The sequence below is a fragment of the Nerophis lumbriciformis genome, linkage group LG25, assembly GCF_033978685.3.
Source record: "Nerophis lumbriciformis linkage group LG25, RoL_Nlum_v2.1, whole genome shotgun sequence".
NCBI lineage: Eukaryota > Metazoa > Chordata > Actinopteri > Syngnathiformes > Syngnathidae > Nerophis > Nerophis lumbriciformis.
This window is the reverse complement of record NC_084572.2, coordinates 16,737,713-16,762,845: the sequence shown is the minus strand read 5'-3', so window position 1 is coordinate 16,762,845 and position 25,133 is coordinate 16,737,713. Positions and strand designations below refer to the sequence as shown.

The 25,133-nt window shown below is 38.3% G+C and overlaps 1 protein-coding gene across 12 annotated transcripts in view; it reads left to right on the top strand.

Annotated features, from left to right (window-relative positions):
• LOC133621664 (sodium channel and clathrin linker 1-like) overlaps nt 1-25,133 on the top strand; it is a 106,947-nt gene that overhangs the window by 72,517 nt on the left and 9,297 nt on the right. For 9 of the 12 annotated variants that reach the window (XM_061983910.1, XM_061983904.1, XM_061983905.1 and 6 more), the window contains 7 exons: nt 9,668-9,841; nt 12,893-12,984; nt 13,070-13,247; nt 22,571-22,669; nt 24,328-24,399; nt 24,517-24,591; nt 24,718-24,857. In XM_061983910.1, the coding sequence (XP_061839894.1) occupies nt 9,668-9,841; nt 12,893-12,984; nt 13,070-13,247; nt 22,571-22,669; nt 24,328-24,399; nt 24,517-24,591; nt 24,718-24,857 (830 nt within the window). The remainder of the gene's footprint in view (nt 1-9,667; nt 9,842-12,892; nt 12,985-13,069; nt 13,248-22,570; nt 22,670-24,327; nt 24,400-24,516; nt 24,592-24,717; nt 24,858-25,133) is intronic. The other 3 variants (XM_072916072.1, XM_072916071.1, XM_072916068.1) reach the window with 2 other exon arrangements.

Here is a 25,133-nt window from a genome sequence, read left to right as displayed (position 1 = left end):
AACGGAGGGCCATTCCACCTCTTTTTCGACAATTTTGTCCAGGAACAATTCTTCAACGGCAGGAGTCTTTTGCGGGTTTAAAACTTCCTCCACCGCAAGCTGGTCTTCGATATAGACTTCTTCGGCACGTTTTGGCGGGAGGTGCGGTGTCCTTGAACACGCGGTTAAGGCCGTCCACCGGGCCAGAGGGGTAAAAGAAACGTCTGTAAGTAAATATATATATTGTATAATGCATGTTTTTTTTTCTTGTAAATTGAAAATCATTTGACTCACCAAACTGTGATTGTGTAAAAGAGTTCTCTTTAGAATCTTCCCGCACCTCCTCTATAAAACAAAATAATGATTACAAATAATATCAAACAAATCGAAGGTTTAAACTCACCGCTAGAGTCGTTTTCCAACTTTGTAAGATCGATCAAACAAAGCTCGTCGTCTATTACTTCGGCGTCGACTAGCTCATTGTCTAATAAAATATACCAATAATGTTGTAAAAACATACGTAATAAAACAATGTAAAAAATAACCAGTATACTTACGCAAAATGGACGAAGGATCCCTTAGAACGTTCCTCGGACGAGCGTGAATTTCGACGCGATGTTTAACTGCTTTTATTTAGAATAAATACTTGTTATTATATAAACTCTAGACAGAAATATTACAATCAGTAAAAAAAAATAATTACCCCTCATTCTCAAAACCCTCTGAAAAGTGTGCTCTACCCGAGTTTTTCCAGCTTTTAAATACGTTTTTCAACATGTATCTGGTTATCGAATTATATATGTGTGTGTGCGTATGTGCGCGTATGCGCGTGTGTGTGTACTCGAAAGGTTATCAGCTTTCCGGCTTGGGGGTGTCGTCTGCCCGCCATTAAATCTGTCTCTTTTTAACGGTTATAAATGTATAAAATTCCAACTGTGCACATTCCAACCATTTGTTGTGGGTGCTTGCCAGAATGGATTAAGATAAAAATTGACAATGTTAACGTCTTGGCTAAACCTTGAATGATGAGAAATACTTTCAACCTTATTAAAAATAAGATATTCTTCATCTCAATATGTTAATAATGACTAAATTCCATTCACTAACCGTGTTACAAAAAAAAAAAGACCGATTAAAATAATACATCATGTTGGATATAAAAAACATACAAACCCTTTATTTATTAAGTCAAAAATATGAGAAATACTTTCAACCTTATTAAAAATAAGATATTCTTCATCTCAGTATGTTAATAATGACTAAATTACATTCACTAACCGTGTTACAAAAAAAAAAAGACCGATTGAAATAATACATCATGTTGGATATAAAAAACATACAAATCCTTTATTTATTAAGTCAAAAATATTAAAGTTCTATAATTTGTTAAAATTGCAAACAGCTAAAATGATGTACAAAGCAAACTATAACCTACTACCCAAGAACGTACAACAATTCTTCTCAACAAAAAAAAAAAAAAAAAGGAAAAATATAACCTAAAAAAATAATTTTAAACATTTATATGCACATACAACACTTAAAACATTGTGTACAGCATTTTCATTTCAACGTTTCAAAAACGTTTCTAAACAAACAGTTTGTGTGTTGTAATGTTTTTCCATCTTTTAAATACGTTTTTTCAACATGTATTTGGTTAATGTATTATATATGTGGGTGTGCGTGTGCGTGTGCGTGTGTGTGTGCGTGTGCGTGTGCGTGTGCGTGTGCGTGTGTGTGTTGCGCGGTCACGCGTAGAGAACGAGCATCTGGTTTCTGCCCGTGGTGACCCCAGACGTTAAATCTGTCTCTTTATAACGGTTATAAATGTATAAAATTCCATCTGTGCACATTCCAACCATTTGTTGTGTGTGCTTGCCAGTATGTATTAAGTTAAAAAGGTGACATTGTTAACGCCTTGGCTAAACTTCGAATGATGTGACAAAACTTTTGTTTCAATAAAATGTTTTTTTTATTCACCAAACACAATGTGTACAGCGTTTTCATTTGAACGTTTCAAAAACGTTTCTACACAACAGACAGTTTGTACGTCGCAACTATTATTCCAACTTGTACAACGTTGCAATTTTTTGGACATGTGCGTATGTTAATCTGTGATGTACTTTGATAAACCCCTTAGCTTATTAAAAATAAACTGTGCCAAACAACAATAATAAACAATACAAACTTTCCTTAATGTTAAAACACGAAACAAACGCGGTGTCTTTACAACAAGTTTATGTAAATTAGAAATGTTAAAAAAAATAAAATCATATCAGTTATCAACAATTGTCAAATGTGCTCAAAAATAACTAATGCCTTAAAATATTTTAACAAAGTGTTATTTAAAATAAACACATGTATAAAACATTAGCAACATACCTATATAATATACTTTCTTTAGCAAAACAAACATTATAAATATTGTTCTACTATTATATGAGTTTTAAAATATGTTTTTTTATATGTTTTAATTCGTAAAACGTTAGCAACATACCTATATAATATACTTTCTTTAGCAAAACAAACGTTATAAATATTGTTCTACTATTATATGAGTTTTAAAATGTTTTTTTTTATATGTTTTAATTCGTAAATGTTTTAGAGCGTTTATTGTTAGAGGCAAAACGCCCTGCAAAAAATGTTCTATAGAATTTCTAAAGAATATCTCTATAGAATTTCTAATGAACTTTAGGACCGAAGTTCTATAGAATTTCTAAAGAATATCTCTATAGAATTTCTAATGAACTTTAGGACCGAAGTTCTATAGAACAGGATTCTAAAGAATGGTTCTATAGAACAGGGTTCTAAAGAATGGTTCTATAGAACAGGGTTCTAAAGAATGGTTCTATAGAACAGGGTTCTAAAGAATGGTTCTATAGAACAGGGTTCTAAAGAATGGTTCTATAGAACATGGTTCTAAAGAATGGTTCTATAGATCTCCTCTAAAGAATAGTGCTATAGAAGAAAGTTCTAAAGAGTAGTTCTATAGAACAGGCTCCTATGGAATGGCTTTCTGTGGAATACGGTTCAGAATGATGTAGAAATGATTGGGCAGGCATTCTACAAAATCTGTGGTCTAACACTGGCAATGGAGAAAGACAAATATTGCAGTTGAATGAATGTTGACTTGTATTTATTATATACATGTAACTCAAATCTTGACATAATAAATAAATGTCAGCAGCATAAATCAACATGATCACCGCGCTTCCCCGACTGTTAGAGACGGCTAGACGTCCAGCAGAATTTGTTTCTGAGGCCTTCTTTTTTTCCATTTTCTGCGCAATGTTCAGTTTCACTCCAATGATTTTCTTTATCACATTTGCTTCACTTGAGGGATGGAGCTTCTTCACAAAATCTGAAAGATCAATAAAATATACCAGAATTAGTGTCTGCAGACACCAAGACACTAGCTGTCATGCAATGAGTTACACTATGGCATTTTTCAGCTCGATAAAGAGAGTGATGTCTATCATTTAATCAATGCAATGGATAGTCAACACACTGCATACATTGCATATCACGCGTTTCTATGCTGTAAGGCACTTGCACTGCTTGACGCACACAAAATCATATGTGGTGCAATCATGCCAGGCTTTACGAACTGCAACAAATCTGTATCAAATTCTGACAGTGCATGTACACTATTCATTAGCTATATAGAAAATCCATTCAGTGTGTGAAATATTTTTCAAATTATTTTCAGGATTTCACTTTCTTGTGAATCTTGTTGTGTACTTGATGGGTGTCCCCAATGGCGTTCGAACAATCACGAAAGTGCATTAATAGAATTCTAATAAAAATATTTAACTTCAATCTGATTGAAACCATATCCACATCGGGAAGGGGATCTGACACATTCCCTATCTAAAAGTCGTTCACTTCTCAACTTGCAGCAGAACTCACGGAAATTCCCGACGCTAGTTGTTAAATAGTAAGGCGGAGAATGCCGATATAAGATATCAAACGAGAAAAAGGTGTAGATATCCGTGCGCTGCGGTTTTTGCTTTGTCACTTGATGTTGGTTTCCGACGAGATCAAAGCTAATGTGACCACCCATGCCTATAAATCTGTCAAAACGAACATCTCGCAGTCAATTCATGGACCAAGCAGACTGGAAGCTATGGATATCTATACTTCATGCCAAACGATCACGGAACGACTTGGAGATAGGAAAAGGGTCAGATCCACTTCCCTGATGTGGATATGGTTTTAATCAGATTGATTTAACTTATACTCACCAATAATAGCAGACACTTTCTTGTCATCCAGTTTTGGTTTCTCATGCTTATCCTTAAAAGCATTGGATTTTTTTCCTGTCAAGCTGCTGTTGGCCAGCTCCTCTCTGGCAGAGCGACAGCAGGACGTCGAGCTGATAGTATTGTTGCCTGACGTGATAAGTCGTCCATCTTCATTAGCAGGCCAGGAAGTCCTTTAATAGAAAAAAGTACATTGTGATGCAGACACAATAAAAAAAAAATACATTAATAACATGAAGCTGGCGATATCCAAACCGCTCGGCTCTAACCCCAGCTATCATAATGTAAGGGTATTTTGATAGGAATCTTGTTCAAGTCAAGGGAAACATGGTAAGGAAGCAATCAAAGATGAAAAATATATATAACCATATATATTAATTCATCCTGACCACGCGAAGATTTAATATTTGTCGGTCAAGTATTAATCAGATATCCAGCTGAGACAAAATATCAAGAAGGAAGGGACATAACTCTTGCTAATATAAGAGAAACACACAAAAACGGACGGACAGACAGACAAACAAACACCATATGTCCTCCCCTTATTTAGAGGGGAGGACATCACAACTTAGGATGTTGTATATGCAACAGTTCTGAAATTATCCCAAATCATAAATGGATTTTTATTGGAAAAAAGGGGCATAACTCTGGAAAATATTGTCCGAGACGACTCATTTTCGATAGGCTTCTTGTTACACTAAGATAAATAGATGTAACAAGTTTGGTTTCCGTACATGAAACGATTCTGTAAATATTGCGGTGACGGATGGACAGCCGTACATGACGACAATACCCGTAGGCCAAAGTTAGATGAAAATACAGTAATAAGAAAGTTATTTCATACATCGACATGTAAGCATATTTTCCATCAACCTATGATAATTACAATAACATACTTCTAGAATAAGAAAACCTACCTTCAACAACCCTCAATGCATCTCGAAGGGATTTGTTTTCCTCTCTCAACTGGAGGACTTCCTTCTTCAGGGATTCCATTTCTGTACATGTATCTTTCGGTGAAGTTCTTCCCAGCTGAAAATGTCAAAATAGTAAATCAAATGAAATAATTTGTATTATGATTAATTTGGGCGCTCATATGTTTTCCGGAAGCAATTTGTCCTGGATACGGCCCTGACAGCACCATATAAGTTTTACATGTATAAGCAACCTTGTAGGCACATTAATTTGAATATGCTACATGTACATGTAGCAGTAAGCCATTCACACAGTAGGCACTGTTCATCAGGTATTTGTAGTGTTATTTTCATATAAGTAAAAGTATAAACTTGTGTTTTAAACCAGTTGCCAGGGATGCAATTTTTACGTCCTCGATTTCAAATGAATGCTAGGCACTTGTGATTGTTTGCCTCGAGAGGGTGCTTTGATTAACCAATAAAATCCTATTCTATTCTATTCATGTACTCACAGCAGCAAGTTGGGCCTTCAATTGTGCCCGAGCATCATATCCCACAGCTGTACGGCTTACTTTCCTCTTTTTCTTCTGAAAAATCAAGATTAACAAGAAAACGTGTTCAGTTCTTTTATATGCCATTGAAGTGAAGAAATATGTTTGCAGAAATGATAGATTTTCGAGTACATGCAGAAAGTCTGTCAACACCTCAATTTGTCTTGAATATTATTCTGTCTGAGTTGGTCGAATTGAATCAAAATATTCAATAACTTTAAAGCCTACAATGAAACATGATTTGATTAACTTTTATGATAAAGAAAAACTGACAAGGTACTTCAAAAGTATGGGATTGAATCCTACAAAACCTCACACAGTTGAAACACCACTGAAATAGTGAGTGAGTGAATTAACGTTTAACGTCGCTTTCAACACTATTTCGGTCATATCGCGACAACACCACTGAAATAAAAGTACCTGCTGTCTGTCAGATAGTCTCCTCAACACTTTCATCCTTGCTCTCACTGTCTGATGACCAAGACTTTGGCTGTTTGTTTCTCTTGCCTCTGCCATATTCCAAATCACCAGTAAGGGGTACATCCTTGCCATCCTGAGCGGCTTTCAAATATGGCGTCAGTTCACGTGTGTCTTCTGTGTAAAAACAAATATGTGCCACATTAAGCTAAATTAAACTGTACAGTTAGTCATACATTTCAGCAGCAGATTGTTATCACTAAATTACTTTGGTATACCTACAGTTCTGATGATTCAGAAATTCACCTCAGCGAGAAACAAATTTCACCTTACTTTCCCTTATTTACAGGCTTACAGCCATATTAAAAAATTGTCAAGGTTAAGTCTGTACTATCATGACAATCACCTCAGCATTGCAGATTGAAACATTCAGTATACCAGGGCTGCACTGATGAGAAATTACTATCAATCATGGAAGAAAAAAAATTATATTAATTAAATTTAACTTTACATAAACAAAGTCGAAAGTTCAAGGTGTAAAATCAGAAGTACATTAAATATATCTATATTTATATGTACTTCTGGTAAAACGTATACTTTTTACTGAATTGAATTGAAAAGTTTTCAACTGTTTATTAATTACCACCAAATCTCAGAATTCTTGCCACGTATTTGGTTTGTGACTGCTTCCTTCCTCCTGCTTTGTTGAGTGGCCATGGAACTTGGACTTCTTCATCACTGTCCCAATTTTCTCCATTCATCTTCTCTCGAGAACCGCGTGGTTAATATAATATATTTCGTCTCGATGATCATCCTCCCCTTGCTTCCGTTTGGCGACCTGACTGGGGGCCAAACTCCTTCTCTGTGTGATCACACAAGCCTGACGTTACAAACAATGGAGGGATGATAATAATAATAATAATAAATGAGGCTAGTTTTGCTAGCTCACCATTTCCGCCCGTGCCTCGAAGCTGCTGTTTGGCTCAACGTTAGCCCGCTTGTGACGTCTCGCATCGCGCCTAGTAGACCCTAAACCTAAATGTGATGTTTAAGCCAACAAAGTTACCGTCAATGAACTCCGACGTGACTTGGGCAGCTTAGAAAGAGCGAGTGAAGTCAACATGGACGTTGTGGCCGCCATCACCAACTCAAACTGCCCGCGAAATCTGCTTTGCAACTACGGCAAGCGCGAAGGGGAAAAATAAATAATTTAAAAAAAAAAGTTGATTTGAAACATATTCGCACTTATTAGTGTCGGATATGAGAAACATTGATACAACGCGATTATTACCAACTATACATGAATTTGGTTGTGATTGCAGCCTTAAAACAGTTTTGTTATTTTATAACAAAACGAGAGAGCAGTTCTATCTATCGTGTTTGGGGGGTGGGGGGGGGGTTTGTAATGTTACGGCGGGAAAAGTAGTAAACTAAATATAACATTGAACCATGCTTTTGAAAATGTATAAATTTAAATCCTGGCAAATACTGACTTTTAACAATATAAATTGTTACTTACATGAGTTCGGTAAAGTGTTTTCCTATTGGGCTCCGTGAAGAAACGTGTCTGGGCTTGTTCTTCCACAGCTGCATGCAGGTACGTGGGCGGGTCCTGACGTTTTAGGTCTGATTTAAACCTTTGAACTGAGTTTTGCTAAATCAATTTATGTTGGAAGTCCAATAAAATTAATTTTATCACATAAAAAAGTAAGTTACGAAAATATTCACACTTTTTACTTATAGATAACTCAAAAACTCTAAAAATAAAAATAAATTGATTTATTGGAATAAATATACTTTTAAAAATAAAGTCTGCCGAAGTTCTGGGTGTCCGCCTTGAAATGACACCTCACAATTTTGAATGATACAAAATTAACATTTTCATAATTGAGGGAGACATCCTGCATTGTTCAAAAAACAAGCTCAAGTCTGGTGAATCAACTTAATGAGATTAATCAATGCTATGGTGATAGCGCTGCTGCCATTTTATAGAATTTTATTCCATGGAACAATCTATAGAACTTTCAGCAGATAAAGGATAATGTCTATAGAATTTCTGTTAGACATTCTATAGAATGCCCAGTTCTATAGAACAATCTATAGACCTTTCAGCAGATAAAGTAATGTCTATAGAATTTCTGTTAGACATTCTATAGAATGCCCAGTTCTATAGAACAATCTATGGACTTTTCATCAGATAATTTAATGTCTATAGAATTTCTATAGGATATTCTATAGAATTCCCAGCTCTATAGAACAGTGAAAAGACCTTCCAGCACATGAAGCTGATGTCTATAGAATTTCTATAGAATTTTGAATACATATTCTATAGAATCTTCAGTTCTAAAGAAATTCCGACGAAATTCTATAGCGTTCTATATATTTCTATAGAGATTCTATAGAACATTTTTTGCAGGGCGCTTTTTCATTGTTATAAAAATGGACAAAACTTAAGAGTTATCAGTGTTCATGTAACAACGTAATAAACAGCACATTTACGGTATGAATACATATTTCTAAACAAAGTTACCGTCTTTATTGTTCCTTGACATTAGGTTTGTAACAAAGTATGAAAAACATGCACGATTTTAACACCTTCCTTTTAACACCTTCCTTCCTTTGCTTCACGGTGGCAGAGGGGTTAGTGCATCTGCCTCACAATACGAAGGTCCTGAGTAGTCTTGGGTTCAATCCCGGGCTCGGGATCTTTCTGTGTGGAGTTTGCATGTCCTCCCCGTGACTGCGTGGGTTCCCTCCGGGTACTCCGGCTTCCTCCCACTTCCAAAGACATGCACCTGGGGATAGGTTGATTGGCAACACTAAATTGGCCGTAGTGTGTGGATGTGAGTGTGAATGTTGTCTGTCTATCTGTGTTGGCCCTGCGATGAGGTGGCGACTTGTCCAGGGTGTACCCCGCCTTCCGCCCGATTGTAGCTGAGATAGGCTCCAGCGCCCCCCGCGACCCCAAAAAAAGGGAATAAGCGGTAGAAAATGGATGGAGGGATGGATGGATTTTAACACCAAGCGGCGCTGTCGTTTTCTCTCGACACTTTCACAATCGCACTCGGAAACAAACCCCCACCTCCGGAATCAAACCCCGCCTACTTCTCTGAGCGGGAAGTTCAGTTGTGCGGAAGACGAGCTAGTGCTAGGAGGTCGTCAAAACTCTGAGCTTAAAGGATGAACGTCCAGAATGCAAAAAGAACTTACAGCATGTACAACATCATCTTTTCGAAGCTGTTGTCCTCGAGCAAGCCTACGACGACGACGGTCTCCTCCGGACAAAATCATCCGCTCCAACCGGAGCAAAAAGGGAACGTTTGTAAGTAAATATATATATATATTGTATATTGTCTGTTTTTTTTTCTAAAATGAAAATCATTTGACTCGTCAGATATATTAAAGTTCTATAATTTGGTAAAATTGCAAACAGCTGAAATAATGTACAAAGCCAAAAAAAAAAAAAAAAAAATCTTAAAAAAAAAAGCGCGTGTGTGATTTTCGAACATTTTCGGGACTTTTGCCAACTTTTCTTCCTCACTCATAGTGCGACTTTGATGGGTGCGTTTTGGACCTGTCGGGGGCACCCCTGGACTCGTGTGTAACGCAGCGGGACTTGTGGGATTGGAACACTGAGAGGTGCATAATTTCTCACGCAAAGACTCACTGGAGGAATCTACGCGCGTTTCCAAAAAACTCTACTTTTGCGAGGAACGACCGGGTAAGTTTGTTATTATAAATGGAAACTGTCGTTTCACTAATCGTAGCTGCTGAAACAAAAGGGCTTCTCCATCTTTTCCATTTCCTCTTGGGGCTCATACTAACAAACACTTTGTTATAACCAAACCCATTCACATATATATATGTGTGTGTGTGTGTGTGTGTGTGTGTGTGTGTGTGTGTGTGTGTGTGTGTGTGTGTGTGTGTGTGTGTGTGTGTGTGTGTGTGTGTGTGTGTGTGTGTGTGTGTGTGTGTGTGTGTGTGTGTGTGTGTGTGTGTGTGTGTGTGTGTGTGTGTGTATGTGTGTGTGTGTTGGTTGATTTTTGAGGACTTTTCCTACTTTCATCCACCACGACTGCGGGACTCGTAGGACTCCTCATACCCCCCTCCCCCTGACCTTTCCGTAACCCCACCCCTCTTCTAAGGTCATCAATCATTTTTGACACAAGGTGTATCACAGTCATTAATCATTTTTTTTGACAGCTAGGTCATAAATCATCTTTGCCATAAGGTCATAAATCATCTTTTGCCATAAGGTCATAAATCATTTTTGACAGGTCATTTTTGACAGCTAGGTCATAAATCATCTTTTGCCATAAGGTCGTAAATCATTTTTGCCAGGTCATTTTTGACAGCTAGGTCATAAATCATCTGACCTTTTGACCCTAAGGTCATAAATCCTTTGATCTTTTGACAGCTAGGTCATAAATCATTTGACAGCTAGGTCGTAAATCATTTTTGACACAAGGTAGGCCCTTAAGGTTTTTTTTCCTGCAATCAGAAAGTCTTGCATTCACGCCAAAAAATTTCGACCAGATAAATTAATTTGTCATGGTCTGAGAGTCTTTTAGTTGCCTTTTGGCAAACTCCAGGTGAGCTGCCATATGCTTCCTATTAAGAAGTGACTTCCGCCTGACCACTTTACCATACAGACCTGTACAGATTGATTCTCAGTCATCCAGGTCAGTCAGCAAGGGTTGAATCGAGGCAACTGTACTAATTTTTTGTTGAACGTTTTAATCTGTTGCCTTGATTCGACGTATGCTGAAGGCCTGGGGAGAAATGCTGGAGCTCTGTTAGAGTGACCATTGGGTTCTTGGTCACCTCCTTGACTAAGACCCACCTCTCTAAATTGCTCAGTTTAGACGGCCTGTCAGTTCTCAGAAGAGTCCTGGTGGTTCCAAACGGTATACATTACTCATTGGGACCTTAAAAGCAGAAGAAAAAAAATTATTTTCACTTCCTCAAATTTGTGCCTGGAGACATTCCTTTCTTGGAAGTCGACAATGTATTTGACCTGATACATAGTTTGTGCTCTAATTAGCACTATCACCTGTCGGACGTTATATAGACAGGTGTACCTGTCCAAATCATGTCCAACCAAGTAATTTTCAAACAAGCGGATCCAATGAAACTTGAGAAATCTGAAGGATTATGAATTCTTACGCACTCCTGTTTTTTTTTTATTTGCTTTTTTTTTTATTACTTCGACTTACAAGTTTATTTTGTTCTGCGACTTGGAGTTTTTAACTCAATATACTCAAACCAATATTTAATTTTAGAATTAATCAAAATGTAATTATTCTGTTTTGGGACCCCAAAATACTGTTATTATCCGTTTCCCGGTGTTATTTGGTTTTGACTCCCTCAGTTCTGTTTTCAGCACTCTTGAGTTTATGTGTTTTAGTTACCATGGGTGCTGACTAGTTTCACCTGCCTCTGATTAGTGTCCGGGACGTTCACCTGCTGCCAGGTACTAATCAGAGAGCTACTTATTCCCGTTTTTCGCCACACTCAGTCTGGCTTTCTTGTTTGCACTGCGCAACAGTGACGACGTCTACTTTATGATTCCTATTCCTGTTTGTATGCTAAGCTTTCACGCTAGCCTTTTCCTTAGCTTTGCTTCCTATGCTATCGGCACGCTTGTTTTGTTTATCTGCATGTCCTGCATGATTTATGGACAATAAATCATTTTCTTACCTGCACCTTGCCTCCAGAGTTCCGTCTGCATCTTAGGAGAACAATCCACGCAGTAAAATACGACCTCCTCGTTACAAATACTGCAGGATTTTATCTTGCAACAGGCTTTTTTTTTCAAAGGATTTTATATAATAAATATTGTATAAACAATACAATAGAATGTAGTAAAAATTACAGTAGTTTTATGAAATAATGTATTCATAAATCAGCCTTCTATTGTATCTCTTTCCAGCTGCTTCTCTGTCTAACAAATCAGCAGCAGCTTCTCCATACTTTCGTGGATAAATGTCCCCGGTTTAGATATTTTAATGTCCTTGGCTGACGTTATTATATCTGTTATGGACTCTTGCTTCAGTATAGTATATTTTGTACGGTGCTATACTTGCTTCACCAAGTTAGCTACACACACACACACCTCAATTACGTTTCTGATGATTTCCTTCTTTAATTCAATAAATATCTACTTCTCACCACTATCCTTCAAACTCATTTTCTTTTCATGCTTGGAAAAAACTAAGTTAGGTCTTTAAAGCTATAAGCCAAAGCTAGAGAGTGATATACTGGATGTTTTAGTCAGATCTTACGGGGTTCACTGTGGCATTCCCTATGCCAACTTGTGTTGGGGATGTCTTGTAACCTGAATTTGCAGTGTATATTTTAAAACATTGAAAATCATGTTTTTTTTCATTTTGGGGGTAAAAAATAGGATTCCATTATGGAATGAGATAGTAAAATGTAACAGAATGTGGTGGTACAAGTGCTGTGAATATTTTTTAAATGCACTGACTGTGCCATCACATTCTATGGACTTTGCTTTACTGTACTAGGCCATAGTGTAATAATACAGTATCATAGTTATGACAAAATTGTTTTATATTCTCAGAAATAGGAACAGAGAGGTCTTGTTCAAGCCTGTGTTATTCATTGATGAAGACATGTGTCTTAAGAACGTTGTCTGTATTGCGTTTAATTTCTTAAAGACTTGCATTACTGATCTACATAGTCGGTGTGAAGCAAGAACAGTATATGTTATGTAAAATCCAGATCTTTTAAAGGCAATGTATGTATTTAGGAGGGAGATGTAATCGAGGCTCAGAGTCGAGAGGAAGCTGCAAGAAGGCAAATCCAACAGCTTCAGGCTGCCATCAGCAAACAAGAGCCCAGGTGATGGTCAGATTTTACAATGACATGTGTGGAGAGGTCAGTCTGGGAGTTTGTCAACACCCTTTTGATGTTTACATCCACTCAGGGTAAACGCTGCATCTCAGGAGGCAGAAAATGCACAAAAAGAGCAAACCATGTGGGAGAAAACATCAGCCACCCTTCAGAAACGGTGTGCTACTTTAGAAGAAGAGAAGTATGAGGCTGTGGACAAAGTCAGAGAGTGTGTGCAGATGGCTGAGGAGGCAACACTGCAAAGAGACGAGGTACCTGGCGTTGTCTTCTTTCTTTAGTACCACCCACTGTTATTTACAGTAGTCTTCCAAATCAAACTAATAATAACTAATGCTTTTTGCAAGGCTGCGGGTTGAATTCAGCTCATGTGGACTTTTTCCACCAAATACACCTGTCTCTTTGCTTTTTGTTATGCTTTAACGTACTTAACCAGTATAATGAACAACAAGTTGACTTTACTTGCTGAATAGTGTTTCATTTTATCCGTGAAACCATATCCAATTGTACTTCCAATCCGCATAGTACTGCCACTATGATTACGTCGATATTTTTGGGCATCACAACATCTTCTTTCGTTTTAAAAAAAATTTATATTATGTTTATAAACTCAGGAAATATGTCCCTGGACACATGAGGACTTTGAACATGACCAATGTATGATCCTGTAACGACTTGGTATCAGATTGATACCCAAATTTGTGGTATCATCCAAAACTAATGTAAAGTATCAAACAACAGAAGAATAAGTGATTATTACATTTTAACAGAAGTGTAGATAGAACATGTTCAAAGAGAAAGTAAGCAGATATTAACAGTAAATGAACAAGTAGATTAATAATTAATTTTCTACCACCTGTCCTTAATAATTTTGACAAAATAATAGAATGGAGAATGACACAATATGTTACTGCATACGTCAGCAACTAAATTAGGACCCTTTGTTTGCTTACTTACTACTAAAAAAGTTGTCCTGTATGTTCACTATTTTATTTAAGGACAAACCTGCAATAAGAAACATATATTTAATGTACCCTATGATTTTTTGTTAAAACAATGCAAATATATATATATATATATATATATATATATATATGAAAATAAATTTAAAAAATAAAATATATATATATACAGTATATATATATATATATATATATATATATATATATATATATATATATATATATAAATATATGTATATAGGGACGGCGTGGCGAAGTTGGTAGAGTAGCCGTGCCAGCAATCGGAGTGTTGCTGGTTACTGGGGTTCAATCCCCACCTTCTACCATCCTAGTCACGTCCGTTGTGTCCTTGAGCAAGACACTTCACCCCTTGCTCCTGATGGCTGCTGGTTAGCGCCTTGCATGGCAGCTCCCGCCATCAGTGTGTGAATGTGTGTGTGAATGGGTGAATGTGGTAATACTGTCAAAGCGCTTTGAATACCTTGAAGGTAGAAAAGCGCTATACAAGTATAACCCATTTATTTATTTATTTATTTATTTATATGTATATACTGTATTTACAGTATGTATATATATATATATATATATGTATATATACATATACATATATATATATATATATATATATATATATATATATATATATATATATATATATATATATATATATATATAATACATATGCATATATATATATATATATATATATATATATATAAATACATATGCATATATATATGTGTATATATACATATATATATATATATATATATATATATATATATATATATATATATATATATATATATATGTTCCTCGTGCACTAATTGATTGAAAGATCATAGACTTGCGGCGCGCTCGCCCGACACACGTTATCGATGGATAATGCATTTTTAGACAATATCATTTTCCTGAGCGGCAAGGAGACACTGAGAGTAACAAGTGGTAGAAAATGGATTAGAAAGGACATATTTTAAAATCATTTTTAAACTTAGGACTTCCCATAGGCCGGATTTTGGATGGTGGTGGGCTGGATCCGGCCTGCGGGCCGTAGTTTGGGGACCCCTGGTCTAAACATTACAAAATGTCACAATTTCAGACAGACATTTTTAGTATTCCACTCTGAATGCCTCTGCATTCTGCCCATATCAGCAGATCAGTGTTACTTGAAATACGTAAAAAATGGTAAGAAATGTGCTGTTTATCATTCACAATCTCTAAACACATGTGTTTTATGCATTTTCAATTAGAAATAAATTAAAATAAGATTTCTGCTAGCAACTGAGTAAAGGGGGCGCCTCTCTCCAGCTCACAAAGCCTTCTAAATAACCATCTAAAACCCGCCAACAATACGCCGTTTACATCTGGTGACCTGAATATTAACCAAATATTAACATTGTTGTTATTATAAGCGCTAATGCAGATAAACTATTTTTAGCGACGCATTGATCACAGAGAGGTAGACAAGACCGAAGACCAGCGTCTGCTACAACTATTCTTTTTAACCCTTTGTGTAGATTTTGATTAATTATTCATCTAAATGGGATATATGAACATCATAGCCATTGTTTTCCCACTGAGAGCATACATTGTACAGTAAGTGATCGTGTTATGTTTGTATTTTGTTTATCTTGCTTAGCACTTAGCAATACTGCTGCATGATGCTTACCTTTCACTACAGCTGGATTTGTTCTCCACACAGCTTCTAAAATGTGTAGCTCATCCTCTTTATATTCAGGGTCAAAATATAAGGTTCTGGACAACGTTCCCTCTAAGGTGCGCACCTGCGCAATTGCGCACTGCTCACGCGTCCTCTGCGCACAGCAAATCTGTGAGTAACAGATGGCAAAAGGCGGCCACAAGAGATAAAACAATGTTTGTCAACACTTAAATTATTGTAACGTCTGTGGAGACACTTAAAGGAGGACAGAAATTCCATCGGTCCCTTTATTTAGCAAAATTGTTTGTCGGCCATAACCACACTAAAACAAAGTGTAAAATACTTTTAGCTAGCAAAACTGGTCGTTGTCTACCGTACAAACCAAGCCAAAAGCAACTCTTTGTCATCTGTTATATAAACAGCAGCCGCTTGCTCTCTCTCTCACCTGCACCAACACATACACTATGGCAATTAGCCACTTGTGCGTTTATGGCCACACAAAAAGTTGGACAACTCCAACACTACACCTAAAGTGTAAATTTCAGATCGTTTAACTATGACTCCTCAATCTGTGTGCTTATTCTACTTTCATTTGTTAAGAATGTTATTTTTTGGATATTAATCATGAAATGATGTTACAGGACTACATAATTGCTAACAAAAATATTTATTTTACGGACAGAAAGTTAAACACTTCATCTCATGCAACATGTGAATGTTTTAAGGGGAACTAAATGTGTTCTCTGAAAGGAGTACACAATCTTTCCAAAGCAGGACCCCCACCCAGGCATAAAATACTATAGTGCATAGCTGATTAAAAAAAAAACAATATCTAAGTGGGCCAAATCACATATATTAGAAAATAATCTCTTGAAATTGACTAGTCACTTGATTGTAATAATAAGACATTTAAATTTTTATGTCAGGTTTGAGACAAATGTGCTGCTGATATGGCCACAGTGTGCACGTCTGTATTCCACTGAATGCTCAGGGTGTTTGTGTGTTTGCTCACACACGTGAAAAATTAGAGGGAACATTGGTTCTGGATCTACAAGCCCGGGCCACAAAACTGCAAGAGTGACATCTCTCTGCTCAACAAACTGAACAGCTTCTTTGCACGCTTCGATGCACAAAACAACACCTGCCCTCAGAAAATCCCACGACCAGGCCCTGTGCCTATCTGCCGCCAGCGTGAAGAGGACACTCTCCAGCTATAGCCTAGACAACATCCCCGGTAGTGTGCTGAAGGACTGCGCAGAGGAACTGAAAGATGTCTGTGACATCGTTAACACCTCCCTGAAGCAAACTATTATTCCATGGTGCGTCACTATCATACCTGTGTCAAAGACATCATCCCTATCCTGCTATTATCTGCTTCTCCTCACTGATCCACCTCATCACGAATATCATCCATTCTTCTCGTCCTCTCAGCTTTCAAAACAGCAGCCATAACACCAATTTTGAAGAAAACAGGCTCAGATCCAAATAATTTCAAATCTGCAATTCATTTAAAAAATCCTTGAAAAAACTGTCTCCTCCCAACTTCACTCCCACCTATAGTTAAATAACCTATATGAACAATTCCAGTCTGGTTTACGCCCCCTGCACAGCACCGAAAAAGCACTTGTAAAAATCACAAACGATCTCCTCCTGGCAGCTGATTCTGGTCTTCTCACTATCCTCATCCTTTTAGATCTCACGTCAGCCCTTGATACCATTTCACACACTGTCCTCCTTCATAGATTGCACAGTATTGGCATCACAAACACACCTCTTCACTGGTTTAAATCATATTGTTCAACTGCGTTGATTCAAATCCCCTCTGTCTCCCGTTTCCTCTGGCTCTGTTCTTTGTCCCCTGCTTTTTATCATCTACATTCTTTCCCTTGGCGATATTTTCCGTAAATTTAACATACATTTCACTGTTATGCGGATGACACCCAGCTCTATGTCTCAACCAAACCTCTCTTCCTCCTCCCTCCTTCCTCCCTTACAGACTGCCTCAGTGAACTCAAACTGTGGTTTTCATCCAATTTCCTCCAACTCAATAGTAATAAAACCGAAATCTTACTTGTAGATACAAAATCCTATAGCCAAAACCAACAGCTTGTCCGCTACTCTCGGCAATACCTCCGTCTCACCTTTCTCCCAAGTTAAGAGTATGGGTGTCATCCTTGACAGCACACTCTCTTTTCAAGCTCTCATAAACATTACCCGGTCTGCTTACTTTCATCTACTCAACATTAATTGTCTTCGCCCATCCCTAACCCCACATACTGCTGCCGTACTGGTCCATAGCCTTGTCACCTCTCGCCTGGACTACTGCAACTCACTCCTGTTTGGTCTCCCTCACAAGTCACTTCACAAACTTCAGCTTCTCCAGAACTCTGCAGCCCAGATAATCACCAGAACCTCTTTAATCCAGCACATTACCTCTGTTCTGCAAGAACTCCATTGGCTACCCATCAAACACCGTATCCAATTTAAAATAATTCTCTTCACTTCTATAATACAAAGCTATCCATAACCCTTCTCCGTCATATCTCTCTGACCTGCTCCATGTCTCCACGACCTCACGTTCCCTAAGATCCTCTTCATCCATCCATCTCCCGGTCCCCTTATATAAAGTCCACCATGGGTGCCCGAGTTTTCAGCCGCTCAGCCTCTCATCTTTAGAAGTCATTACCACCAGACCTTCGTAATATAGACTCGATATCCCTCTTTAAATCAAGACTCAAAACACACCTATTCCTGACTGCTTATTCACTGTAAATCTTATCGATCTTCGTTGTTGTTGTTTTTATCCTTTGAATATCTAGTCATGTCACACATCAAATCCATTCTCCCTCACCTTGGAACCCTTCCAGTTTGCATACAGGGCCAAATGATCAACAGAGGATGCAATTTTCTCTGCCCTCCACCCAGACCTCACGCACTTGGATAAGAAAGACTCATGTGAGAATGCTGTTCATGGACTTCAGTTCAGCATTCAATACCATAATACCACAACAACTCATCTGCAAACTGGACAAGCTGGGCTTTAGCACCTCACTCTGCAACTGGCTGCTCGACTTCCTCAATCAGAGACCACAAACAGTACATGTTGGTAACAACACCCCCAGCACCATCACACTGAGTACATGGGCCCCACAAGGATGTGTGTTCAGTCCTCCGCTCTTCACCCTACTGACGCACGACTGCACACAAACGTATAGCTCCAATTACCTCAAAATTTGCGAAAGACAGGACCCTGGTGGGTCTCATCACCAAGGACAACGAGACAAACTATAGAAAAGAGGTGGACTTTCTGACCACGTGGTGCAGGAACAACAACCTCAACAAGACAAAGCAGATTGTTGTCACCTTCCAGAAAGGCCACACCCAACACCTACCACTATCCATTGATGGTGCTGCAGTGGAGAGAGTGAGCAGCATCAAATTCCTGGGGGTGCACATCGGTGAGGACTTGTCTTGGACCACCAACAACACATCACTGGCAAAGAAGGCCCAGCAGCGCCTCTACTCTCTGCGCAAACTTAAGCGGGCAATTGCTTGACCTCCCATCCTGACTACATTCTACAGAGGTACCATTGAGAGCATCCTTTTCAGTTGCATGTGAGGTGGGGGATGCACTGAAAACAACAGAAAAGCCCTGCAACGCACAATGAATGCAGCCGGGAAAATCATTGGCACTCCACTCCCATCCATCAAGGACTTGTACACCACCCGCCTCGCCCAAAAATCTGTCACAATAGTGAGTGATCCAAGCAATCCCACACACAAACTGTTCAGCTTCCTGCCCTCTGACAGGAGCCTCCGCTCCCGCACCACCAGACTCACCAACAGCTTTGTCCACCAGGCTGTGAGGCTGCTGAACTCTCTCCCCTCTCCATTCTCAGCCCGACCCACTAGGGTGACAAAAAGATAGAAAAAACAAAAAGTAAATCTGCCCACTCTTAGAGACACCCTGAACCCACCCATATGACCCACAGAAATGACTTTGCAAATTGCACACATCTGCTTATATTACCTGTCATTTACACTAAAAAAAACCCATGCATATTTTTGAGGATGTATATCTTCTTTTAACACTTGTAAATATAATAATAATAATAATGTAGTATTTCATTATTATTATTATCATTATTATTGTCTTTTTTTTTTTTTACTGCTACTATAGTAGTTAGCAGTGTTGGGACTAACGCGTTACTTTGTAACGCGTTACAAAGTAACGCGTTACTGTAACGTCGTTAGTTTCGGCGGTAACTAGTAATCTAACGCGTTATTTTTTATATTCAGTAACTCAGTTACCGTTACTACATGATGCGTTACTGCGTTATTTTACGTTACTTATTATGTAGTATCGGCTAGAAACAGAAGATCTGAGTGTTTTAATGCAGCGAAGCAGAGACGTGCTTCTGATTCTTCCTCTGCGCTCTGTGTGTGTGTGTGTGTGTGTGTGTGTGTGTGTGTGTGTGTGTGTGTGTGTGTGTGTGTGTGTGTGTGTGTGTGTGTGTGTGTGTGTGTGTGTGTGTGAAGGGGAGGGGAGGGGGGTGCGCAATACAACGTAAACCGTTGGCCAACCAAAAAGTAACCACAGAACACTATACGACTATACGGTATAGTGTTCTGTGGTTACTTTTTGGTTGGCCAAGCGGACGTGACGACAGGCTGTCCTCACTCAGATCCGCACGGACCTGGAGGGGGCGTGCCTTAAGTCCGGCTGGAAATCGAGAGAAATTTGGAGAATGGTTGTCCCGGGGAGAGGCACTGAAATTCGGGAGGGTTGGCAAGTATGAGATATTCTCACTTCTTTTCTTTTGTCGAGCACAAAGAAAATACAATTTCAGTTAAATGTAAGTTGTGTCTTGGATCAAAGATCCCGTCTACTGCCCAAAACAACAATTCAAATCTGCCTGGTTAGGCTTTGTGTATGTCACGTGTGCCTTCCTTAGGTGAAGCCAGGTTTACAGCTATGTTGTTAATAGATTGATTGATTGAGACTTTTATTAGTAGATTGCACAGTACAGTACATATTCCGTACAATTGACCACTAAATGGTAACACCCCAATAGGTTTTTCAACTTGTTTAAGTCGGGGTCCACTTAAATTGATTCATGATACAGATATATACTATCAAATATATACTATCATCATAATACAGTCATCACACAAGATAATCATCAGAGTATATACATTGAATTACTTACATTATTTACAATCCGGGGTGTGGGATATGGAGGGGGGGGGGGGGTAGGTTTGGTTGGTATCAACACTTCAGTCATCAACAATTGCATCATCAGAGAAATGGACATTGAAACAGTGTAGGACTGACTTGGTAGGATATGTACAGCAAGTAGTGGACACAGAGAGAGAGATCAGAAAGTATAAGAAAAAGTGTCTACATTTGATTATTTACAATCCCGGGAGGTGGGATGTGGAAGGGAGGGTGTTAGTTTAGGGTTGTAGTTGCCTGGAGGTGTTCTTTTAGTGCGGTTTTGAAGGAGGATAGAGATGCCCTTTATTTTACACCTGTTGGGAGTGCATTCCATATTGATGTGGCATAGAAAGAGAATGAGTTAAGACCTTTGTTAGTTCGGAATCTGGGTTTAACGTGGTTAGTGTTAGTGTTATTATGCTGTTTGTTACTTATGTATGTTATGTTGCAGCTATTTAAAATAGTTTTGTCAATTTGTTCTGGCCTGAAATAAATTGGCCCTTTGAAACATATCTTTGTCTTTGTGTGTTGTATGTAGAGCACATTGCTTAGCAGAGTTGAGTGATGCAAATGCATGTCAAGTTGATCAACAGATTGTATTATTCTCCAGTGCTATAACAGTACTGAAATGAAGGCTAAAAGAGCATTAATGGGAGCTTTTAAAAAAAAAAGAGTAGAAGAAGTAACTAGTTACTTTTCACAGTAACGCATTACTTTTTGGTGTAAGTAACTGAGTTAGTAACTGAGTTACTTTTGAAATAAAGTAACTAGTAACTGTAACTAGTTACTGGTTTTCAGTAACTAACCCAACACTGGTAGTTAGATATATTATGTTGTGCGCGTACACGTTACTATTTGTGTCTCTTCTCGTCTTTTCTTGTCTATGCATGGGACAGTGAGAAACACAATTTTGATTCTTTGTATGCCTTGCACATGTGAAGAATTGACAATACAGCTGACTTTGACTTAATTGTTTTAGTTGAGTGTTTAAATATGTTTATCTTCTACTGTTTTAATCTGTAAAAGTTTTAGGTATGTCACATCCGGTTGATGTGACATCACGCAAATTCACTTCCTGTTGTCATATTGCATCGAGTATCTGTCAATCTTTTTAAGAGTTATGTTGCTCCAAAACCTGTATGTAGCATTAATGGTGCCTTCACAGATGTGTAAGTTACCCAGGCCTTGTGCACTAATACACCCCCATACCATCACAGATGCTGGCTTTTGAACTTTGCGCCTATAACAATCCGGATGGTTCTTTTCCTCTTTGGTCCGGAGCACATGACATCCACAGTTTCCAAAAACAATTTGAAATGTGGATTTGACAGACCACAGAACACTTTTCCACTTTGCTTCAGTCCATCTGAGATGAGCTCAGGCCGAGCGAAGCGTTTCTGGGTGTTGCTGATAAATGGCTTTGGCTTTGCAAAATATAGTTTTAACTTGCACTTACAGATGTAGCGACCAACTGTAGTTACTGACAGTGGTTTTCTGAAGTGTTCCTGAGCCCATGTGGTGATATCCTTTACACGCTGATGTCGGTTTTTAATGCAGTACCGCTTGCGGGATCGAAGGTCACGGGCCTTGCCGCTTACGTGCAGTGATTTCTCCAGATTCTCTGAACTTTTTGATGATATTACAGACCGTAGATGATGAAATCCCTAAATTCCTTGCAATAGCTGGTTGAGAAGATGACATAAAGTATCTGCCTGACCTTTTATGCTTTTCCTTCAGGCTCACTTAAGAGCAAAACAGTTGGTGGAGGAGCTTGAGAAGACAAGGAGGACTTTCCAACAAGTGATCCAAGATGCTGCTCTCTGCTCTCAGAAAGAGGTTAATAATTTCTGATTGCTTCTAGTGCAAGAACTACACATCCTAATATGAGGAATGAAGCAGCTCATCATTGTCCAATTTAAAGGAGCCATATGTAATAATCTGGCCAGAAATGGTACTGCAATCCCGGTCAAGATTCTGTAGTCCCCTCCCCCTCTCCCTGACTGAGGTTGCCGGATACGCAGCCGAATCTAGCTCGATCGACTGGGCTACTCCAAGGAACTTCAAACTTCCACTGCCTCTTACTAGGGGTTGAGGTGCTGGGACCATAATAGCTGAATAGACAAGCGTTTTGTCAATAACAAATCTCTAACCAACACATTTTACACAGATAGTAGGCTATTTTCAGTAAGAAGTACGTCATGCCTGCGTACAATATTACAACAAATGGCAATAATATGGTTATTGTCAGTACTATCAGAAAACAAAGAAAAAGAAAAACTACAACCAATGCTTGCAATGTTTATACTGGTGAAAATAAGTAGAGCATGCTTAGCAGCCTAGTGTACGCCCAAAACTAAAGATGAGGCAATTTACCAAACTATGCCTATAGGCTACTGTTTCAGATTGCCATATAACTTGGTACATGTAGTCCACAATATGCAAACACGAATGAGGAATTATTTTATGATGTGATTTGGCTGTCTCTATACGTTTCACATTGCCACGACAGCCATGCTAATGTTGGAATCCATTTCCTCAGCGTATCAGCATATTGAGAACGAAATAGGAACTGACACTACCCATATCCACATAGGTTTTATTTGTCGAAAATATATTTTGCCCTGTCAGTTGGATGACTCATCGATATACAGGCAAATATTTCCCCCTATATGTCGATGTTTCATTGACCGGGCAAGCATGATAAGCATTCGTTGCATGAACATACTAGCTTTATTAGACAAGATCATAGATTGTATTGGACAATATAGTTTATGTACGAAATGTCCATTTCCATTTATTACAAGTAATAAGAAAACGTACAGGCCATAAATAAAGTTTGGCGTCAGATGAAAAAATATTCTCCACCTTCAATCGTCTCCATCTTTCAAAGTCATCCCAGATACAAATCCTCGAATAAGTTGAGAATGGTAACGAGACCTTTTAGATTTACTAAGGTCTGACATGTTTAGTAACTTTACCAGTGGCAGTAGCCAGACGGAGGTGGCGGTGCTTAACTGGCAACCTAGATGTGACACACTCACAGACTTTCTAACTGGTCAAACGGGAGAGGGCGGGACATTGAAATGAAAACAATAACAATATTTCGGGGCTGTAAATCTAGTTTTTAAATGAGCATATCCCGGCTGAACTACTGTTATCAGTTATAAAGGTATTCCAAAATAACATGATTTATTAATGCCTTTTGACATATCAGGGCCATTTAATGATGACTTGACATGAAATTATTACATGTGGCTCCTTCAAAATATACTTTGTAAGTTGTCAGGGCTTGGAAACATACAACTGGGCTATTCAGGTTGTCTTACTGCACATGCATCTCTGTTCTGTGTCCTCTACTCACAATCCCACTTTATTTATTTTTTTGTTGTTGTTTTATGGCATGGTTTTGCTGACAACTCACAAAAACAGTTGTTAGAAGACAAGTTAGTAAGTAAGGTTGCTGCACAAACAGAACTCTATCACTTATTCAACAGGTGACTCAAATACGTGAGCTGTGCAACACTGAAATGCAAAGAATGGCTGAGGAGTTGTCTATGTTGCAACTGGTAGGATTTGAACCTACTAAGCAGATACTTACTAAAAATCAAATTCACTCTTGAAATAATGTTTTTTTAGTTTTTGTCGAATGCCTACCTCGATCTAAGAGGGGTTCTTGTCTGCAGGAATCTGCCGAAAAGCAGTCTCAGATAGAAAGGTTCAAGCGAGAAAGAAGAGCTTTAGAAGAGGAACTGCAAAAGGTATTTTTGAGAATTGATTGGAATAAGCATCCAAACTCGGTTAGAAAGTATTATTTGTGTCCTAACATATGCACGGTATATCAATAATAAGTCAGAAAATAATTGAACTTTTTGTGTTTGTTTCAGGTGATCAAAGGCAGGGAAGAGCAAGAGTTAGGACAACTCAATGCTCTTCATCAGAGGTTTTTAAATGCAGAGAGGATGAAGGAAGAAATGAACATCACTTTGCAAGGCACCCAAAGCAAACTCAAAAAGATAGAAACTGAGTAGGTGGAATACTTATTACTGCTTGGTTTTGATTCTTTTTAATCCAGGGGTGTCAAACTAATTTTAGTTCAGGGGCCGCACAGACGAAAAACTATTCCCATGTGGGCCGGACGGGTAAAATCATGGCATAATAACTTAAAATACAACTACGACAACTTGAGATGGTTTTCTTTGTTTTACTTTGGCCCAAAATAGAACAAACACATTCTGGAAATGTACATATACCAAATAATCCAAAAGACAAAACACTTTAGGTTAGTTGACAATTCTGAGGT